Here is a 21984-nt window from a genome sequence, read left to right as displayed (position 1 = left end):
AGCTTGTTTTGTGGGGGCCCAAACGAACCAATCATTTCAGCCACAGTTGTGTGGCAGACCCTGGCGCTGAAATGATTGATTTGTTAAAGTGTGCATGTCCTGTTTATACAACATAAGGGTGGGTGGGAGGGCCCAAGGACAATTCCATCTTGCACTTCTTTTTTTTCTTTGCATTATGTACAGTTTGGGGCCTAGTTTTTCTAACTGCCATCCTGTCTGCCACTGCAGTGTCACTCCTAGATGGGTCACGTGTTTGTGCCGCCCACTCGTGTCGCTTAGCATAGTCATCCAGCTACCTCGGTGCAACCTTTTGGACATGAAAACACTATTGTGAGGTGTGAGGTGTTCAGAATAGACTGGAAATGAGTGGAAATTAAGGTTATTGAGGTTAATAATAGCATAGGAGCAGAGAAACCAACAAATTCTGTGATTTTAGCTGTTTTTATGCTTTTTAAAAAAAAAATACAGATCCAAAACACAAAACCCAGAACCCAAAACACGGAAGGGTGGTTTTGGCAAAACCAATCCAGATCCAAAACACGAAGAAAGATCCAGATCCAAAACCAAAACACAAAACACGAAAAGTGGCCGGTGCACACCCCTAGTTAGTTCTGACCATGTGTGAGCTTGTGGGAGTGGCTTATGTGGACTTTTTAAGGCTGGTGTACACCCAGCAACTTCCTTTCTGGACGGTGCTTGTCCCTCCCTCCCTCCCCTATCTATTTCTTATGCTCTTTATTGTTGTGTTCTTACTAACACTATGTTATATTATCATGTTGGGCGGGAAGGTGCTACAAAACAGCGGCCATGTAAGGTGTAAGAAAAAGCTGTGGAGCACATTTCCTTTGAAGGGTCATAGTATGGCCTACCTCTGTGGGAGGACTTTGGGCGTCCGTCTCTGCGGACACACTCATACTATGCAGTATTATAGGGGGTTGTGAGTCTTCACAGCTCAGCTTACAATGACCACAGGGGGGGGGGCGTTTCAGTCGCTGCCTAATATTGGTTAAGTAACGCTCAGCTTGCAATGACCACAAGGGGGGCGTTTCAGTCGCTCCCTAATATTGGTTAAGTAACGCTCAGCTTACAATGACCACGGGGGGGGGCGTTTCAGTCGCTCCCTAATATTGGTTAAGTAACGCTCAGCTTACAATGACCCCATGGGGGTCGTTTCAGTCGCATATGGCTGGAGCTGAGTGTTTGTAGCATCCTTCTTTGCCTCCCAAAAGTAAATTAAAAGCTCAAGTGGTCATACCTTCAATAAAAGAAAGTTATGACCATTTAACCAAAGCAGTCTGTGTCCGTGTCTTTATTTTAGCGTAAGTTAGTTGGAAGTTGTTATATTGATTTTAATTGCAATAAATTTATGGACGCCTTATACTTCCCGCTGCCCTCAACTTTCTCAGCCCCCTCCTGATCACCCGTCCGTTGCTGCCTCCCCGCTGCCCCTAACAAGCTCGGCCCCCCCATCCCTGTTCTGCTTCCGCAGGCAGACACTGCCGACGCATGCGCACAAGAGACCCAGGATGCGACCGCAGCTGAAGGGTGGATCATCGCTGGTGTAGTAGATTTCGCATCGCTTCGCAGGAGAGGTAAGTATATATGAGTTGCTACTTAACACAGCTATATATCACATCGAAGCGATGCAAAATATAGTGAAAAGTAACAATTCATATAACAAGTTCTACATGAATAGACCCCATAATAACCACTGCTAATGATCTCTTATACTTTTACCTCAGAAACTGCCAATATCCTCCATGGATGTACACCAACAATAGGCAGCCTGTAATGGAAAGAGAGCACATGAGTAATTCAGTTTGTAGCTTAGGCCTCAAGCATTTCCAAGTGGCCTGACCACATTAAGAGCGCTTCATTGAATAACTGTACATAACAAAAACAAACAAAAAAAATGCAATCCTAGTTTTAAGTTTAACATCTGTAAACATAAAAATAAATCACTATTTATGCTCCTCAGTGGTTTCTTGGCATACAGCCATCTTGCGCTGCAAATTTTTCACATGGCTGTCTGTTGTAGCATCAGTTTAAAGTCCTCCTACATTTCTGACTTCTCCTCTGCCTATCTGTACTGGTTTTCACTTTGGAAATGTAACCTAGTTGTAAGCAGCTGTAGCTACTGCTTAGCTCTTTCTTGGACCTATTCATCATCACTCAATTTTTACAAAAGCAGGTGAACATTAACATCTTCACCTGCAATTGTAAAAATTAAGGGCCCGATTCAGAGCCGCTCGTAAGCGGCCGCTCGTTCGTTCCGAGCGATGTTTGCCCAACTGCGCATGCGTACGGATCGTAATATGCATGCGCGAACCAGTGTGGCCGAAAATCGTTTGTTCGCTAAATAGTGAATGCCTGCTAATATGAGTGACAGGAGGAGGCGTATGTGGGTGGTAACAGGGGAAGGTGCTTGAAAACGGGGAGTGGAGATCAGAACGCAGGCATGCTTAAAGGTCAAAACGGGCGTTTTATGGGTGTGCATAATTAATACAGCAGCAACACTGACCACGTCACTGGGTTATTTTAGAGCCAGGACTGCTCGCAAATTTGTGGTAGGAAAAACCAACCACAAGAATAGCGAGCAGTTCATACGCTGGTCGATGTACTCGATTAATCTAATAAATAGCGGACATGACGTAGGATGCGAGCGGCCAGGGGGCGTAGTTATCCAAAAAACGACCGCAAGTTTTGTTCGCTCGTTCAGACATAGAGGCGTGAACAGACCGCAAAGAGCGAACGGTTCATTTGAATAGCCACCCCTTTTTTTGGAACGCACGACCGCAAATAGCGACCGGCTCTAAATCAGGGCCTAAGTGTTTTGGGCCATTCATCAAGAAGGTAAAGCAGGAGACATCACAGATATCCCCTGCTTACCTTCCTCTGGCAGAATGGCCCACTGTCCCCATTCACTAGTATGGGGGGGGACAGAATTCATCAAACTCCAAAAATATAATATTGTGTGGGAGCATTTACCATCTTCAGATGCCGTTTGCTCCCGCTCTGGGTTCGCAACCCGCTCCTTTCCGATGGGAAGGAGTACCGGGTTGCGAAGAGGGATCCTTTTGGATCCCTCCGCCCCTGTCCAGCTCCTTCCGCCGGACGTCGGGGCTCTTGTGTGCATGTGTGACCTGTCGGTCACGCATGCGAGCAGTGAAGTCGCTTGCAGGGACAGCTGATTTCGCATCAGATGTCTCCGCGCCAGAACAATGATGAATTGCTTCGGTGTCCTTTATCAGGAAACTAACATGGCAACCTCGGCTTTTATATGTGCCCATACAGTATGCATAAATGCAAACATAGGAGCGCATTCAGACCCGCTCGCTAAAATGCACACGCTCGCTGCTGCCGATGGTATGCAGTGTGTATGCAGTGTATATGCATTGTGCGCATGCATCGCAGTGCACGTGCGCATACCTTTACGAAAGTTCACAATGCATTCGCTCGCTGCGCATAGACAGCCCAGCAGAGTGAGTGACAGGGGAAGCCGTTTATAGGTGGTAACAGGGGCTGGCCATTAAAAATGGGGGAGTGGAGGTGCAAATGTAGGCGTGCCAGAGCATCTCAACAGCATTTTAGAGGTGTGCATAATTATAAGACAGCATCATAGTTAGGGGTGTGCACCGGCCACTTTTCGTGTTTTGTGTTTTGGTTTTGGATCTGGATCTTTCTTCGTGTTTTGGATCTGGATTGGTTTTGCCAAAACCACCCTTCCGTGTTTTGGGTTCTGGGTTTTGTGTTTTGGATCTGTATTTTTTTTTTAAAAAGCATAAAAACAGCTAAAATCACAGAATTTGTTGGTTTCTCTGCTCCTATGCTAATATTAACCTCAATAACCTTAATTTCCACTCATTTCCAGTCTATTCTGAACACCTCACAATAGTGTTTTCATGTCCAAACGGTTGCACCGAGGTAGCTGGATGACTATGCTAAGCGACACGAGTGGGCGGCACAAACACGTGACCCATCTAGGAGTGACACTGCAGTGGCAGACAGGATGGCAGTTAGAAAAACTAGGCCCCAAACTGTACATAATGCAAAGAAAAAAAAGAAGTGCAAGATGGAATTGTCCTTGGGCCCTCCCACCCACCCTTATGTTGTATAAACAGGACATGCACACTTTAACAAATCAATCATTTCAGCGCCAGGGTCTGCCACACAACTGTGGCTGAAATGATTGGTTCGTTTGGGCCCCCACAAAACAAGCTGGCAATTAATGTGTCCCTGCACAAACTGGCTCTACGGAGGCAAGATGTCATCCTCATCCTCCTCATCCACCGATTCCTCACCCTCTTCAGTGTGTACATCCTCATCCTCACAGAGTATTAATTCGTCCCTGCTGGAACCACAGGTCCCTCTGTACGTTCTGGAGGCTGGTCTCCCTGGAAGAGTTGATAATTCATTTTATGAACATCATCTTCTCCACATTTTGTGGAAGCAACCTCCTACGCCTTTCGCTGACAAGGTTCCCGGCTGCACTAAACACTCTTTCGGAGTACACACTGGAGGGGGGGCAACTCAGGTAAAATAGAGCCAGTTTGTACAGGGACCTCCAAATTGCTTCTTTTTCCTGCCAGTACAGGTAGGGACTGTCTGACATGCCTACTTGGATGCTGTCACCGATGTAATCCTTTAACAGACAGACGCACGCTTGTCGCTGCTGCTTTGAGGATTCAAGTGCGGCTACAGCCCACACAAATCACAAAGACAGAAAAAAAAAAAGAATATTTTTATTGTTTGTGGAGCACACTTTGAGGGTTACACCACCCTTTAACAGACAGACGCACGCTTGTCGCTGCTGCTTTGAGGATGCAAGTGCGGCTACAGCCCACACAATTCACAAAGACAGAAAAAAGAAGAAGAATATTTTAATTGTTTGTGTAGAACACTTTGAGGTGTCACCACCCTTTAACAGACAGACGCACGCTTGTCGCTGCTGCTTTAAGGATGCAGGTGCGGCTACAGCCCACACATTTCACAAAGACCGAAAAAAAAAGAACAATATTTTAATTGTTTGTGTAGAACACTTTGAGGTGTCACCACCCTTTAACAGACAGACGCACGCTTGTCGCTGCTGCTTTAAGGATGCAGGTGCGGCTACAGCCCACACAATTCACATAGACAGAAAAAAAAAGAACAATATTTTAATTGTTTCTGTAGCACACTTTGAGGGTGTCACCACCCTTTAACAGACAGACGCACGCTTGTCGCTGCTGCTTTGAGGATGCAAGTGTGGCTACATCGCACACAAGTCACAAACACATTAAAAAAATAGTTTTTTATTTTTTGGAACACTTTGAGAGTTACACCACCCTTTAACAGACAGACGCACGCTTGTCGCTGCTGCTTTAAGGATGCAGGTGCGGCTACAGCCCACACATTTCACAAAGACCGAAAAAAAAAGAACAATATTTTAATTGTTTGTGTAGAACACTTTGAGGGTGTCACCACCCTTTAACAGACAGACGCACGCTTGTCGCTGCTGCTTTAAGGATGCAGGTGCGGCTACAGCCCACACATTTCACAAAGACCAAAAAAAAAAGAACAATATTTTAATTGTTTGTGTAGCACACTTTGAGGGTGTCACCACCCTTTAACAGACAGACGCACGCTTGTCGCTGCTGCTTTAAGGATGCAGGTGCGGCTACAGCCCACACAATTCACAAAGACAGAAAAAAGAACAATATTTTAATTGTTTGTGTAGCACACTTTGAGGGTGTCACCACCCTTTAACAGACAGACGCACGCTTGTCGCTGCTGCTTTAAGGATGCAGGTGCGGCTACAGCCCACACAATTCACAAAGACAGAAAAAAGAACAATATTTTAATTGTTTGTGTAGCACACTTTGAGGGTGTCACCACCCTTTAACAGACAGACGCACGCTTGTCGCTGCTGCTTTAAGGATGCAGGTGCGGCTACAGCCCACACAATTCACAAAGACAGAAAAAAAAAGAACAATATTTTAATTGTTTGTGTAGCACACTTTGAGGGTGTCACCACCCTTTAACAGACAGACGCACGCTTGTCGCTGCTGCTTTGAGGATGCAGGTGGAATCTAGACGGGATTTGGAACCGAGGACACACTACCTCCATCAATTGTCTAAATCCCACTGCACTAATGTCGGATACCGGACGCACGTCTAACACCAACATAGCAGTCAAGGCCTCAGTTATACGTTTTGCTTCAGGATGACTGCTGTCGTACTTCATCCTCATCGCTAGGGACTGTTGGAGGGTCAATTGTTTAGTAAAAGTAGTGATGTTCCTACTTCCTCTCTGGGATGATGAACAACTCCCAGCAGCAGCAACAGCACTAGGAGGAAGAGGTTCTTGATCTTTCCCTATTTTATTTTTATCGGAGAAAGTTTGGTCCTCCATTTATGTTATATTGATATATATACGTGCGGCTAAAGCGCACACAAACACAGAAAATATTATTTTATTTTTGCTGGAGAGTAGTGCACTTTGTGGGTTACACCACCCTTTAAGAAATGAGCCAGCCGGCTCTTTACTTATGGGACACAGGCGCACGCTTGGCACTGCTCCTTTGTTGATGCACGTGCAGCCACAGTGCACACAATTCACAAACACAGAAAATAATTTTTTTTTTGGTTTGGACTGGAGTGTACTTTCGGGGGTTACAGCACCCTTAACGGTCAAGCCAGCCGGCCCTTTACTTATGACACAGGCGCACGCTTGGCACTACTTTGTTGATGCACGTGCGGCTACTGCGCACACAATTCACAAACACAGAAAATAATTTTTTTTTAGGTTTGGACTGGAGTGTACTTTCGGGGGTTACAGCACCCTTAACGGTCAAGCCAGCCGGCCCTTTACTTATGACACAGGCGCACGCTTGGCACTACTTTGTTGATGCACGTGCAGCTACTGCGCACACAATTCACAAACACAGAAAATATTTTTTTTTTTGGTTTGGACTGGAGTGTACTTTCGGGGGTTACAGCACCCTTAACGGTCAAGCCAGCCGGCCCTTTACTTATGACACAGGCGCACGCTTGGCACTACTTTGTTGATGCACGTGCGGCTACTGCGCACACAATTCACAAACACAGAAAATAATTTTTTTTTTGGTTTGGACTGGAGTGTACTTTCGGGGGTTACAGCACCCTTAACGGTCAAGCCAGCCGGCCCTTTACTTATGACACAGGCGCACGCTTGGCACTACTTTGTTGATGCACGTGCGGCTACTGCGCACACAATTCACAAACACAGAAAATAATTTTTTTTTGGTTTGGACTGGAGTGTACTTTCGGGGGTTACAGCACCCTTTAACGGTCAAGCCAGCCGGCCCTTTACTTATGACACAGGCGCACGCTTGGCACTACTTTGTTGATGCACGTGCGGCTACTGCGCACACAATTCACAAACACAGAAAATATATTATTTTTTTAGCACTTGGGGGGAGCACCCCTGATGGACAGAGCACCCCCTGGACAACACTACAGCACTCCTTTAGGACTGGGACACTGCACAGGACTTTGGAGTGGACACAGCCCCTATGGAGAACTGACTGCACAACACAGTCCAGCCAGCCCCTATGGACTTTGAAGTAGTGGACACAGCCCCTATTAACAACAGCAGCACAGCACAACACAGCCAGCCCCTATGGACTTTGAAGTAGTGGACAACAGCAGCACTACACTACACTACACTACACAGCCCTAACTCCCACCCTCCCTCTTCACTGTCCACAGCCGAGTGAGAAAATGGCGCCGACGCGGGTACCTTATATAGGATCCAAAACCCGCGAGACTCGGAAGGCGGGATGATGACGTTTTGCCTCGATTTCAGATCCGAGTCAGGCGGGAAAAGTCGAGCCTGACTCGGATCGGACTCGGATCGGGGGGGCTCGGGGGGGTTCGGATTTCAGAAATCCGAACCCGCTCACCCCTAATCATAGTACACGTCACCTGGCTGGGTTTTACACTGAAGTGCTCACAGTGCTTGCGACAGGGTATGGTCAACCTCAAGTGCTGCGATCGCATCCGATGTACCGATGGTTGCATACACTTGTGATGTGCACAAGTGGGCTTCTTAAGACAGGCTGGTGGGTGTCTGCATACACTATGTGATCGCTCTCTAAGAAATACTGGGCGTGCTAATGCATTGCACTGCCTACACAATTTGCATGCACATCATGCGAGCGATCGGCTCTGAATCAGCTCCATATTGCGATTGTATGTTTTCTATGACTTAACCAATTGACGACAATTATATAAAATGTGACAAGTGTCCTGAATGAGTGAACATCTCATAAACAGCGATATAATGGGGTAAATTTATTAAAGGGAGATTTGGGGTTTTTTAGTTGATTTTTCTATTTCATCAGACCAACAATCAATACTTTTTTAAATTAGCTAAGAGTCAGTCCACTATTATCCGGTCAGCAAACGCTGTAATAGAAACCACCCGTTGATTGGCTGAGAGCGGTCTGACTCTTAGCCAATCAGGCCTATAGTGCAGGAAACCACTTTGAACCTGTCATTCAGGTTCACTATACTGTATACAGTATAATGTGTCCATGAGCTTGGAAGATCGCAATTTTTTGTTTTAAGAAGACATTGGAGTTTTACCTGGAGAAGGGGACTGACCACCTCCAGGGAGATGGTTAGTATGTAGTCTGAGAGTGAGTGAGTGTGTAATAAAGGTTTAAATCATTTGTTGTGTGTGTGCTGTTTTTTTTCTTTAGATTTTTTGTACAGAGGGAGTACAGGTGCCAGCAGACACTTACTGTCCATGTCTGCAAGCATTTGTGGTTCTCCAAGTGCCCGCATGCTGGGGCAGGCTTGCTGGGACCTGTAGTCCTACTGTAAAGAACAATATTATTTCTATCTTTGACACATTAACCCTGCACCCACCGCTGCCAGGGGTGAAAGGAATAACCTTGGGTCTCGGAAGGAAGAATCCCATTTTTTTGTGTGGTCTTCACTTTCAGAGGATTGCCAGCCTTGGCCTGACCTGTTTGGGGCTAGTTTTACATTATGGCAGGGGGACCCCACGCTGTGTCACTCCCTGCTTAGTGTTATCCCCCGGCCTGTTCAGCCTGGTGCTGGTTATAGGAAAATAGGTGGAACCCCCACGTCAGTTGTCCCCCCAATTTTCCTGTGCCAGGCCAAGCCGAAAGGTCTAGGGCTGGTTATGAATTTAGTAAAGGGGGGGGGGGGGGAGTCCATGCAGTTTTTATTTTATTTTAACTATTTCATATCATAGTGATCTTTGCTGTGCTTCTTTTTTAGACGGGTTTGCCATTGGGTTTAAACTTCTATTGGCTGTTGATTCTGAACGGAAAGTTCAAAACCGATGGCATTGAGAAGTCCAAAATCCGACTGACATAGAAGCCGGGTTTCAATTGAAGTTGAAACCCGATAGATGATAAATATGCTGATTTTGCCATCTGGAATGCTATCGATGTCAGTCAGTTTTAAATCGATTTAAAATCGATCTTTAGTATATTTACACCAAAGATTATATCACTAAGTAATGCACAGCAATAATTAATAAAACAATAAACAATGTCACACATCAGACTATTTGGGGTCAATCCTATTATGTGTGAATGGTGTGAGTTGCCGTTGCAACGGCGTTAAAACGCCGGCAACAGACCAGCACCTCGCACCCTTTGCGCTCGAATTCGCAGAATTTTGCTTGATGGGGTTGCGAGCAAAATTCAGCGAATCCAGGCTGCCATAAAGTGCGGCCACTGCCGCGATGACTTGCGCCGGCGAGATCACTGCGGCTAATAGGATTGACCCCTTTATCTTCTGGTTGTGTAAACACCAAGATTTATTCCTGGGAATCATCCACATTGTGTTTATGTAATAGCTTCAACATTGCTCCTTTTTACATTCCGCAGAGTGGTGAGTAGCTATGTTGTAAATTGCTGTCATTCTGAAAGGAGGAATAAACCCTGAAAACTGTAAAAATAATATCACTGATTGCTACACAATGTTTTTTCTTTTCTTTCATTTGTAGCAGGTTTTATTACATTGCATAGAAAACTTGCCACCCACGCTGCAATCTGGCTATTTGCTGTGTCTGCTAAACCGCGTGTAGACAGTTTGCCCACACAAATGGAAAATGAAGTCAGTCAGTGAATGGGCGGAACAGCTGGATTGTAAAGGGCACAATGTTACCTGTCCTGACTACTTACAGGCCTGATTCTGAATCGCACTTATTGCCGATATTCATGGAATTTTGCTACTGCGCATGGGAAAAAATTCCTAAGAACGTGTACAGTGCATGCGTTACACTATGAGTAAGCACAGAGTCACAGGACTGATTGGCACGCTCAGTGTACTGCCTTATGGGCATGAGATGGGAGTGTCGCTGAAGTTGTGGCAAACTCAGACACTTAGGGCCGTATTTAATTAGACGCGAAAAGCTGAGATCCGTGGAAGAGTAACGCCGATCTTGGCTTTTCGTGTGGAGGAAACTTATCTTCGTATTCAATTCCACTCGCTTTTCGGATACGTGGAAAGTCAATGCAATGTAATAGGCAAAAAAGATTTGCCTCTGAATAGCAGGAGAAAAGAAGTGCAACATTTTTATTTGGGGGTGCAAAGGTGGGGAAACCACTCAGAGCCCTGGGGACAGCCCCCCAATGGACAACTGTGCAAAAAAATTCCCCAAAAAAGTTAAGAACACCCCAAAAAAGTATTTTAATTTTGGGCCAAAAAAGTAAAAAGTGGGGGGACAAGCATAAAAACTAGCGAAATAGACTTTTTGGGGGTCTTCAAGGATGGATCAGGTGTTTTTGGGATTGCAGGTGCATGCAACAGGTGCGTTTTTCACTTTTTTTTTTACTTCACTTTAGAGACTTTAAAATATGCTAGCACCCATTTTCAAGTACCCCAAATTTGACAGGACTACTTATTTTCACCAAAAAATACTGCTTTATGCCATTCTTCACCACTTGTGCAAAGACACTAATATGAAGCAATTGAAACAACTTAAGTACCCAAACAGTTTTATTAGGGCTATTCGGGCACATCTACATTGCTCCCCAGTGTTAGTGCATCTTTTTGGGAGGTTCAGGATGATTCCCCATTTCTGACAGCACATTCCGCCTGTTCCGACTTCGTGGCTTACAGTTTTCACGTGGTTTGGAATTGAATAGGGCGAATAGCATGGCCTCCGATGATGAAGTATTGAACTCGCTGCGAGGGATACTTTAGTATCCAACTTGCAGCAGGGGAAGCCTGACATCGGAGCAATTCATCATTGCTCTGGCGAGGGGACAACTGCTCCGAAAAGCAGTTGTCACCGTGGGAAGTATTGCAGCTACTTCTGTTACCTGCTCCCCGTCTTCCCAGCAACGCATGCTTAACCTCGGGTCACACATGCGCAAAGCCGCTGGGGGGGGGTCCTATCGGACCCCTAATAATGAATGACCCGGTAACTTAAATATGCGGAAACTAGCATTTCCACATGGTTACCGGGCCATTTATCGGTTGATGAACAGACCCCTAAGTCTTTACTTATGCCACCAGAACGTCTTACCTGTCGGTTCTCCATCAGGTAGATACATGTCCATTTTCTCACTGTCTCTGTCCCCATATTGTATGTTCAGTATTGACTGTGTTGTTGACCGAGATTTGTTTGTACCTGCCATGATCAGGATGATTACAATTTACAATCTGACAATGTGACACCGTGATAAAATAAGGCAATTAGCAGAATTAATTATGTGCATTATACCATAAAATATCAGAATATGTGCTGAGTGACCATGAAGGCACTAGTTATGAATACAACATCACAATGATATTATTGTCACGATTTATTGCATGGTTTATTTAGTACCTTCTGTAATTTCCCTCAAATGTGACTCTATCACTGCATCCTTGTCCATACGAGGTGACCAGTGACTTGGGGAGTACTGGTGCTCCAGCTCCTGAAAAGACAAAATATGGTGCCACTTAATGATGTTTCACCAATTTTGAAAATTATTTTCTTTTTAAATTTATGAATTACATCTATCGTTATTGCTTGTCATTAACAAAACATATTCAAAGGAACTTCCAGTTGAAGATAAGAGTTAAAGCTGCATACACACACAACGATTTTTTGAGCGATTATCGTTTAACGATAATCGTTTGGAAAAATCGTTCACTTTCTAAGTCAAAAGAGGAACGATTATCGTTCGCGCGCATTCACGTTTGTAGTTTGTAGTTCAGTCAGACTTGTCAACTCAACGATTTTCATTAAGTTAATATTTCAATAGTTCAAAAAAATCGTTCATTACACTTTAAAAAATCTGACAGATAAGGTGCGTACACACTACACGATATGCTCCCTGAGCGATATCGTGTAGTGTGTCCCCGGCAGGCTGTGCTCAATGTCGTTCATGACATTGAGCACAGCCGCTGAACGATATCATTAACGATATCGTTCAGCGCCGGGCTCTCTTCCCCCATTCCCGAACATGCAGCAACCTGACGACATCGTCAGATTGTGCTGCATGTTCAGGCGATGGACAATGTCGGAAACGACCAGCGGGAGTGCGCATCGCTGGTCGTTTCCAACATAAGAGTGCACGATTTGTGCACGATTACTGAGCGATTGCACGATTACGATGTCATAATCGAGCAGTCGCTCAGTAATATCGCCCAGTGTGTACCCACCAATAATCTGACTGAAAATCGTTAATAAAATCGTTGGTAACAAAATCGTTGTGTGTGTATGCAGCTTAAGGCATAAATAACTTATTTGTGGACCAAATAATTGACACAATTGATAAGGGTTTTTTTGGTACACAATTTAAAATGCACATGTTACCTGCAAACAATGGAAGCAGCCATTTTTAGATGAATCAATACACATAAGAATGGAGTCTATAGGCCGGATCCAATTAGCCTTGCTAATTAACCTCGCTGGGAAAGGGGTGATAGCCTCACATTTGCGCCCGAGGCTATTCAATTAAAAGCCCGTTTCCACGTGCATTAACCTGTATATTCCGGGATAAGTACCCGGAGCTATGGGTGTTTGCAGAAAGCCCTATTTAACGCAAATTTCTGTTCGAGCCTCAGGAGGGATTGAACTGAAATCCATGTTAAGTGGCTGCCGCCATCTGTAACTGTATAGTTCCTGGCATTGCATCACGGGTAATTTGAGGCTATGGGGGAATCCAAATAGCCCTTGCAGCTAATTACCCACGCCGGGAGATTCAGTTAGTGAGGTTTACCCCCACATTAATCCACAGAGGTGGATTTTTTCTGCAAGGAAAAGTCCGCAAGAAAAAGCACCCTCTGGGGGTTAATGTGCAGGGAAAACCCTTTGTTTTTTGGGGAGGTACTGAGCTGCAAGATTACAATCATCTCTACCAGCTGAAAGGCAGATTAATGTTATAATAATAACTGTATTTTCAGTCATTGTCATGTAACTAACATTCTATTGAGCTGTAGCGCCATAGAGTGTATTCTCTCAACGCACCTTTATCACTAGCGTTCTCCAGCTGCCTCTCTCCATGCTCTTGTCACATGGACTCTGACCTGTGAATGCAGATTTCGACACAGTGCAATTCACATAAGCACAGGACATATCTAGGAGCTCCTCCCCGAGACCGACTGAACATATTTAAGCACTGCTTGTTTATATATGATACAACCACCTCTGTAGACACACACGGACTATGGGCCTGATTCATTATGGATCGCAAGTGTGATTACGCACGCAGACAGCCGATTGTTGCGTACTGCGCATGCATCGAAGTGCGCAAAGGATCCACTGTGATTGGACTGCGATCGCAGAGACTACGCAGACCCATCACAGAGTGATTGAAGTGAGCGTTTGGGGGTGTTGACGGGGGAGGGGTTGGAGAAGCGCAGGCATGCCAGTGCATTTGAACGCTGTTGCAGGGACGTGCATAAATTATCCACTGTGATGCCATACGCAGCTTGTGTACTCACTGCGTGCGATGAGGTTAGCAATTCCTGAGTAAGGTCAGACCTTGTGCAATTGTGCGAGAGGCTCCGATTTTACTTGATGTTACCGATGGTTTCGCAGACTTGCAAATTATTACGGATGTGTGTAAGAGGAAGTGGGCGTCCTTATGTGGCCTGTGACGGCATAGCGATCACAGACATTAGGATATTTTTGCAGCGGGACTGTACGTAATCGCAGCTGCAATCACATTTGCGATCCGTAATGAATCAGGCCCTATATACCATATATTTTTTATTCATGATACAGTAGGATGGAAAGACACCCCTAAAGGTTTTGCTTAATTAATGAAAGACTGTGGCCTGATTCAGCAGTGGACGCAATGCCGATGTTTATTCAATTCAAGCAATTATTTCACATTGCACATGAGTGTAAGTCGTGCTGTGCAAGCATCGCAATTAGTTATGCAGAGAGGATACATTTGCAAAGTGAGTGTCATGTGGTCAGCGTTTGGGGGAGGTAACAGAGGGGCGGGAGGTAACGGGGGTGGTTAGGTAAACGCAGGCGTGTCTGATCATTTCAACGCCGTTTCACGGGCGTGCATAATTTAGCCATAACCGATTGCATTCGCAGCATGAGAGCTCTCTGCATGTGAGGAGAGCTGCAGTGTTTGCAGCTGGTCAGACCTGCCGTACATGCTGCGTGACTGCTTGATGTGTGCCGATGGTATCGATGTTTACGTAGGAGAGCGACATTGGACGAATATGTGAAGGCAGCAGTGGGCGTCTTTATGTTGTTTGTGCTTTTGCAGGCATTAGCATATATTAGTAGCTGCGATCCGTAAGTGATTACAGTAGCGATTGCATTTGCGTCCACTGCTGAATCAGATCCTTTGTACTTCTACTCAATTCTGATCTAAATTTACTCTGAAAGGTTCAGTATACCTGGTGTAATAGATATTGTATATATCTTTTCCTGACGAGTAAAGCAAAGCTACCTAAATGTCTTTATTCGGAATGCTTGCCAGTTACTGGCCATTGAAGTGCGCTTCTGCTATAATTATGATGCACTTGAGCCTAAAACCCTATGATCTGCCGAATGCCAGCTAAAACGCTGTTAACAACCCGAATATCGAATGAGTTCGATGTGTTTTCACTAGAATACTTTAATCAAACAGCAGTAGGTATGAGGCCTAACTCCTGGCACTGGCTGTTTTTACTTGGGTGACTTAAGTTGAATTCAGATGAACTCCGCAATAAATACTATTGATACAGTGGTGTATCTATAATGGGTGCAGTGTGTGAGGGGCACACGGGCCCCCACGTCCAGGGGGGGCCCCACACCGCACACCCTGCACCCATATTATTTTAAAGTTACCTGTCCGTGGTCCCGCGGCGTGTGTCAGCGTTGCTCAGAACACCGGAAAATGGCCGCCGTGGCCATTTTTCCGGTGTTCTGCGCATGCGCAGTAGACTCCGGGCACACTCTAATGCCCGGAGTCTACTAATGTTCTGGTGGCTGGCCAGCCGCTTCAGTCGGCTGCCGGCCACCGGGGGAGAGAGGAGGTGGCCCCGCACGGGTAGTGCACACAGGCCCCCTCCTCTCTTAAGTAGGGGTGTGCACCGGCCACTTTTCGTGTTTTGTGTTTTGGTTTTGGATCTGGATCTTTCTTCGTGTTTTGGATCTGGATTGGTTTTGCCAAAACCACCCTTCCGTGTTTTGGGTTCTGGGTTTTGTGTTTTGGATCTGTATTTTTTTTTAAAAAAGCATAAAAACAGCTAAAATCACAGAATTTGTTGGTTTCTCTGCTCCTATGCTATTATTAACCTCAATAACCTTAATTTCCACTCATTTCCAGTCTATTCTGAACACCTCACACCTCACAATAGTGTTTTCATGTCCAAAAGGTTGCACCGAGGTAGCTGGATGACTATGCTAAGCGACACGAGTGGGCGGCACAAACACGTGACCCATCTAGGAGTGACACTGCAGTGGCAGACAGGATGGCAGTTAGAAAAACTAGGCCCCAAACTGTACATAATGCAAAGAAAAAAAAGAAGTGCAAGATGGAATTGTCCTTGGGCCCTCCCACCCACCCTTATGTTGTATAAACAGGACATGCACACTTTAACAAATCAATCATTTCAGCGCCAGGGTCTGCCACACAACTGTGGCTGAAATGATTGGTTCGTTTGGGCCCCCACAAAACAAGCTGGCAATTAATGTGTCCCTGCACAAACTGGCTCTACGGAGGCAAGATGTCATCCTCATCCTCCTCATCCACCGATTCCTCACCCTCTTCAGTGTGTACATCCTCATCCTCACAGAGTATTAATTCGTCCCTGCTGGAACCACAGGTCCCTCTGTACGTTCTGGAGGCTGGTCTCCCTGGAAGAGTTGATAATTCATTTTATGAACATCATCTTCTCCACATTTTGTGGAAGCAACCTCCTACGCCTTTCGCTGACAAGGTTCCCGGCTGCACTAAACACTCTTTCGGAGTACACACTGGAGGGGGGGCAACTCAGGTAAAATAGAGCCAGTTTGTACAGGGACCTCCAAATTGCTTCTTTTTCCTGCCAGTACAGGTACGGACTGTCTGACATGCCTACTTGGATGCTGTCACCGATGTAATCCTTTAACAGACAGACGCACGCTTGTCGCTGCTGCTTTGAGGATTCAAGTGCGGCTACAGCCCACACAATTCACAAAGACAGAAAAAAAAAAAGAATATTTTTATTGTTTGTGGAGCACACTTTGAGGGTTACACCACCCTTTAACAGACAGACGCACGCTTGTCGCTGCTGCTTTGAGGATGCAAGTGCGGCTACAGCCCACACAATTCACAAAGACAGAACAAAGAAGAAGAATATTTTAATTGTTTGTGTAGAACACTTTGAGGTGTCACCACCCTTTAACAGACAGACGCACGCTTGTCGCTGCTGCTTTAAGGATGCAGGTGCGGCTACAGCCCACACATTTCACAAAGACCGAAAAAAAAAAGAACAATATTTTAATTGTTTGTGTAGAACACTTTGAGGTGTCATCACCCTTTAACAGACAGACGCACGCTTGTCGCTGCTGCTTTAAGGATGCAGGTGCGGCTACAGCCCACACAATTCACATAGACAGAAAAAAAAAGAACAATATTTTAATTGTTTCTGTAGCACACTTTGAGGGTGTCACCACCCTTTAACAGACAGACGCACGCTTGTCGCTGCTGCTTTGAGGATGCAAGTGTGGCTACATCGCACACAAGTCACAAACACATTAAAAAAATAGTTTTTTATTTTTTGGAACACTTTGAGAGTTACACCACCCTTTAACAGACAGACGCACGCTTGTCGCTGCTGCTTTAAGGATGCAGGTGCGGCTACAGCCCACACATTTCACAAAGACAGAAAAAAGAACAATATTTTAATTGTTTGTGTAGCACACTTTGAGGGTGTCACCACCCTTTAACAGACAGACGCACGCTTGTCGCTGCTGCTTTAAGGATGCAGGTGCGGCTACAGCCCACACAATTCACAAAGACAGAAAAAAGAACAATATTTTAATTGTTTGTGTAGCACACTTTGAGGGTGTCACCACCCTTTAACAGACAGACGCACGCTTGTCGCTGCTGCTTTAAGGATGCAGGTGTGGCTACAGCCCACACATTTCACAAAGACCAAAAAAAAAAGAACAATATTTTAATTGTTTGTGTAGCACACTTTGAGGGTGTCACCACCCTTTAACAGACAGACGCACGCTTGTCGCTGCTGCTTTGAGGATGCAAGTGTGGCTACATCGCACACAAGTCACAAACACATTAAAAAAATAGTTTTTTATTTTTTGGAACACTTTGAGAGTTACACCACCCTTTAACAGACAGACGCACGCTTGTCGCTGCTGCTTTAAGGATGCAGGTGAGGCTACAGCCCACACATTTCACAAAGACCGAAAAAAAAAGAACAATATTTTAATTGTTTGTGTAGAACACTTTGAGGGTGTCACCACCCTTTAACAGACAGACGCACGCTTGTCGCTGCTGCTTTGAGGATGCAGGTGGAATCTAGACGGGATTTGGAACCGAGGACACACTACCTCCATCAATTGTCTAAATCCCACTGCACTAATGTCGGATACCGGACGCACGTCTAACACCAACATAGCAGTCAAGGCCTCAGTTATACGTTTTGCTTCAGGATGACTGCTGTCGTACTTCATCCTCATCGCTAGGGACTGTTGGAGGGTCAATTGTTTAGTAAAAGTAGTGATGTTCCTACTTCCTCTCTGGGATGATGAACAACTCCCAGCAGCAGCAACAGCACTAGGAGGAAGAGGTTCTTGATCTTTCCCTATTTTATTTTTATCGGAGAAAGTTTGGTCCTCCATTTATGTTATATTGATATATATACGTGCGGCTAAAGCGCACACAAACACAGAAAATATTATTTTATTTTTGCTGGAGAGTAGTGCACTTTGTGGGTTACACCACCCTTTAAGAAATGAGCCAGCCGGCTCTTTACTTATGGGACACAGGCGCACGCTTGGCGCTGCTCCTTTGTTGATGCACGTGCAGCCACAGTGCACACAATTCACAAACACAGAAAATAATTTTTTTTTTTGTTTGGACTGGAGTGTACTTTCGGGGGTTACAGCACCCTTAACGGTCAAGCCAGCCGGCCCTTTACTTATGACACAGGCGCACGCTTGGCACTACTTTGTTGATGCACGTGCGGCTACTGCGCACACAATTCACAAACACAGAAAATAATTTTTTTTTTGGTTTGGACTGGAGTGTACTTTCGGGGGTTACAGCACCCTTAACGGTCAAGCCAGCCGGCCCTTTACTTATGACACAGGCGCACGCTTGGCACTACTTTGTTGATGCACGTGCGGCTACTGCGCACACAATTCACAAACATAGAAAATAATTTTTTTTTTGGTTTGGACTGGAGTGTACTTTCGGGGGTTACAGCACCCTTAACGGTCAAGCCAGCCGGCCCTTTACTTATGACACAGGCGCACGCTTGGCACTACTTTGTTGATGCACGTGCGGCTACTGCGCACACAATTCACAAACACAGAAAATAATTTTTTTTTTGGTTTGGACTGGAGTGTACTTTCGGGGGTTACAGCACCCTTAACGGTCAAGCCAGCCGGCCCTTTACTTATGACACAGGCGCACGCTTGGCACTACTTTGTTGATGCACGTGCGGCTACTGCGCACACAATTCACAAACACAGAAAATAATTTTTTTTTAGGTTTGGACTGGAGTGTACTTTCGGGGGTTACAGCACCCTTAACGGTCAAGCCAGCCGGCCCTTTACTTATGACACAGGCGCACGCTTGGCACTACTTTGTTGATGCACGTGCGGCTACTGCGCACACAATTCACAAACACAGAAAATAATTTTTTTTTTGGTTTGGACTGGAGTGTACTTTCGGGGGTTACAGCACCCTTAACGGTCAAGCCAGCCGGCCCTTTACTTATGACACAGGCGCACGCTTGGCACTACTTTGTTGATGCACGTGCGGCTACTGCGCACACAATTCACAAACACAGAAAATAATTTTTTTTTTGGTTTGGACTGGAGTGTACTTTCGGGGGTTACAGCACCCTTAACGGTCAAGCCAGCCGGCCCTTTACTTATGACACAGGCGCACGCTTGGCACTACTTTGTTGATGCACGTGCGGCTACTGCGCACACAATTCACAAACACAGAAAATAATTTTTTTTTTGGTTTGGACTGGAGTGTACTTTCGGGGGTTACAGCACCCTTAACGGTCAAGCCAGCCGGCCCTTTACTTATGACACAGGCGCACGCTTGGCACTACTTTGTTGATGCACGTGCGGCTACTGCGCACACAATTCACAAACACAGAAAATAATTTTTTTTTTGGTTTGGACTGGAGTGTACTTTCGGGGGTTACAGCACCCTTAACGGTCAAGCCAGCCGGCCCTTTACTTATGACACAGGCGCACGCTTGGCACTACTTTGTTGATGCACGTGCGGCTACTGCGCACACAATTCACAAACACAGAAAATAATTTTTTTTTGGTTTGGACTGGAGTGTACTTTCGGGGGTTACAGCACCCTTTAACGGTCAAGCCAGCCGGCCCTTTACTTATGACACAGGCGCACGCTTGGCACTACTTTGTTGATGCACGTGCGGCTACTGCGCACACAATTCACAAACACAGAAAATAATTTTTTTTTAGGTTTGGACTGGAGTGTACTTTCGGGGGTTACAGCACCCTTAACGGTCAAGCCAGCCGGCCCTTTACTTATGACACAGGCGCACGCTTGGCACTACTTTGTTGATGCACGTGCGGCTACTGCGCACACAATTCACAAACACAGAAAATAATTTTTTTTTTGGTTTGGACTGGAGTGTACTTTCGGGGGTTACAGCACCCTTAACGGTCAAGCCAGCCGGCCCTTTACTTATGACACAGGCGCACGCTTGGCACTACTTTGTTGATGCACGTGCGGCTACTGCGCACACAATTCACAAACACAGAAAATAATTTTTTTTTTGGTTTGGACTGGAGTGTACTTTCGGGGGTTACAGCACCCTTAACGGTCAAGCCAGCCGGCCCTTTACTTATGACACAGGCGCACGCTTGGCACTACTTTGTTGATGCACGTGCGGCTACTGCGCACACAATTCACAAACACAGAAAATAATTTTTTTTTTGGTTTGGACTGGAGTGTACTTTCGGGGGTTACAGCACCCTTAACGGTCAAGCCAGCCGGCCCTTTACTTATGACACAGGCGCACGCTTGGCACTACTTTGTTGATGCACGTGCGGCTACTGCGCACACAATTCACAAACAGAAAATAATTTTTTTTTTGGTTTGGACTGGAGTGTACTTTCGGGGGTTACAGCACCCTTAACGGTCAAGCCAGCCGGCCCTTTACTTATGACACAGGCGCACGCTTGGCACTACTTTGTTGATGCACGTGCGGCTACTGCGCACACAATTCACAAACACAGAAAATAATTTTTTTTTTGGTTTGGACTGGAGTGTACTTTCGGGGGTTACAGCACCCTTAACGGTCAAGCCAGCCGGCCCTTTACTTATGACACAGGCGCACGCTTGGCACTACTTTGTTGATGCACGTGCGGCTACTGCGCACACAATTCACAAACACAGAAAATAATTTTTTTTTTGGTTTGGACTGGAGTGTACTTTCGGGGGTTACAGCACCCTTAACGGTCAAGCCAGCCGGCCCTTTACTTATGACACAGGCGCACGCTTGGCACTACTTTGTTGATGCACGTGCGGCTACTGCGCACACAATTCACAAACACAGAAAATAATTTTTTTTTTGGTTTGGACTGGAGTGTACTTTCGGGGGTTACAGCACCCTTAACGGTCAAGCCAGCCGGCCCTTTACTTATGACACAGGCGCACGCTTGGCACTACTTTGTTGATGCACGTGCGGCTACTGCGCACACAATTCACAAACACAGAAAATAATTTTTTTTTTGGTTTGGACTGGAGTGTACTTTCGGGGGTTACAGCACCCTTAACGGTCAAGCCAGCCGGCCCTTTACTTATGACACAGGCGCACGCTTGGCACTACTTTGTTGATGCACGTGCGGCTACTGCGCACACAATTCACAAACACAGAAAATAATTTTTTTTTTGGTTTGGACTGGAGTGTACTTTCGGGGGTTACAGCACCCTTAACGGTCAAGCCAGCCGGCCCTTTACTTATGACACAGGCGCACGCTTGGCACTACTTTGTTGATGCACGTGCGGCTACTGCGCACACAATTCACAAACACAGAAAATATATTATTTTTTTAGCACTTGGGGGGAGCACCCCTGATGGATAGAGCACCCCCTGGACAACACTACAGCACTCCTTTAGGACTGGGACACTGCACAGGACTTTGGAGTGGACACAGCCCCTATGGAGAACTGACTGCACAACACAGTCCAGCCAGCCCCTATGGACTTTGAAGTAGTGGACACAGCCCCTATTAACAACAGCAGCACAGCACAACACAGCCAGCCCCTATGGACTTTGAAGTAGTGGACAACAGCAGCACTACACTACACTACA

The 21984-nt window shown here is 45.8% G+C and overlaps 1 protein-coding gene across 1 annotated transcript in view; it reads right to left on the bottom strand.

The window, feature by feature from the left end:
• Window positions 1-13501, bottom strand: part of AFMID (arylformamidase) — a 69199-nt gene extending 55698 nt beyond the window's left edge. The window contains exons 1-4 of the mRNA XM_088473350.1: window positions 13466-13501; window positions 11837-11927; window positions 11534-11638; window positions 1738-1786 (exon numbers count right to left, since the gene is read on the bottom strand). Coding sequence (XP_088329476.1) covers window positions 1738-1786; window positions 11534-11638; window positions 11837-11927; window positions 13466-13501 — 281 coding nt within the window. The remainder of the gene's footprint in view (window positions 1-1737; window positions 1787-11533; window positions 11639-11836; window positions 11928-13465) is intronic.
• Window positions 13502-21984: the final 8483 nt, after the last annotated feature.

This window comes from Taudactylus pleione, unplaced genomic scaffold (genome assembly GCF_031769625.1).
Source record: "Taudactylus pleione unplaced genomic scaffold, aTauple2 ptg000016l, whole genome shotgun sequence".
NCBI lineage: Eukaryota > Metazoa > Chordata > Amphibia > Anura > Myobatrachidae > Taudactylus > Taudactylus pleione.
The sequence above is the reverse complement of the archived record's forward strand: the minus strand, read 5'-3'. Positions and strand labels throughout refer to the sequence as shown.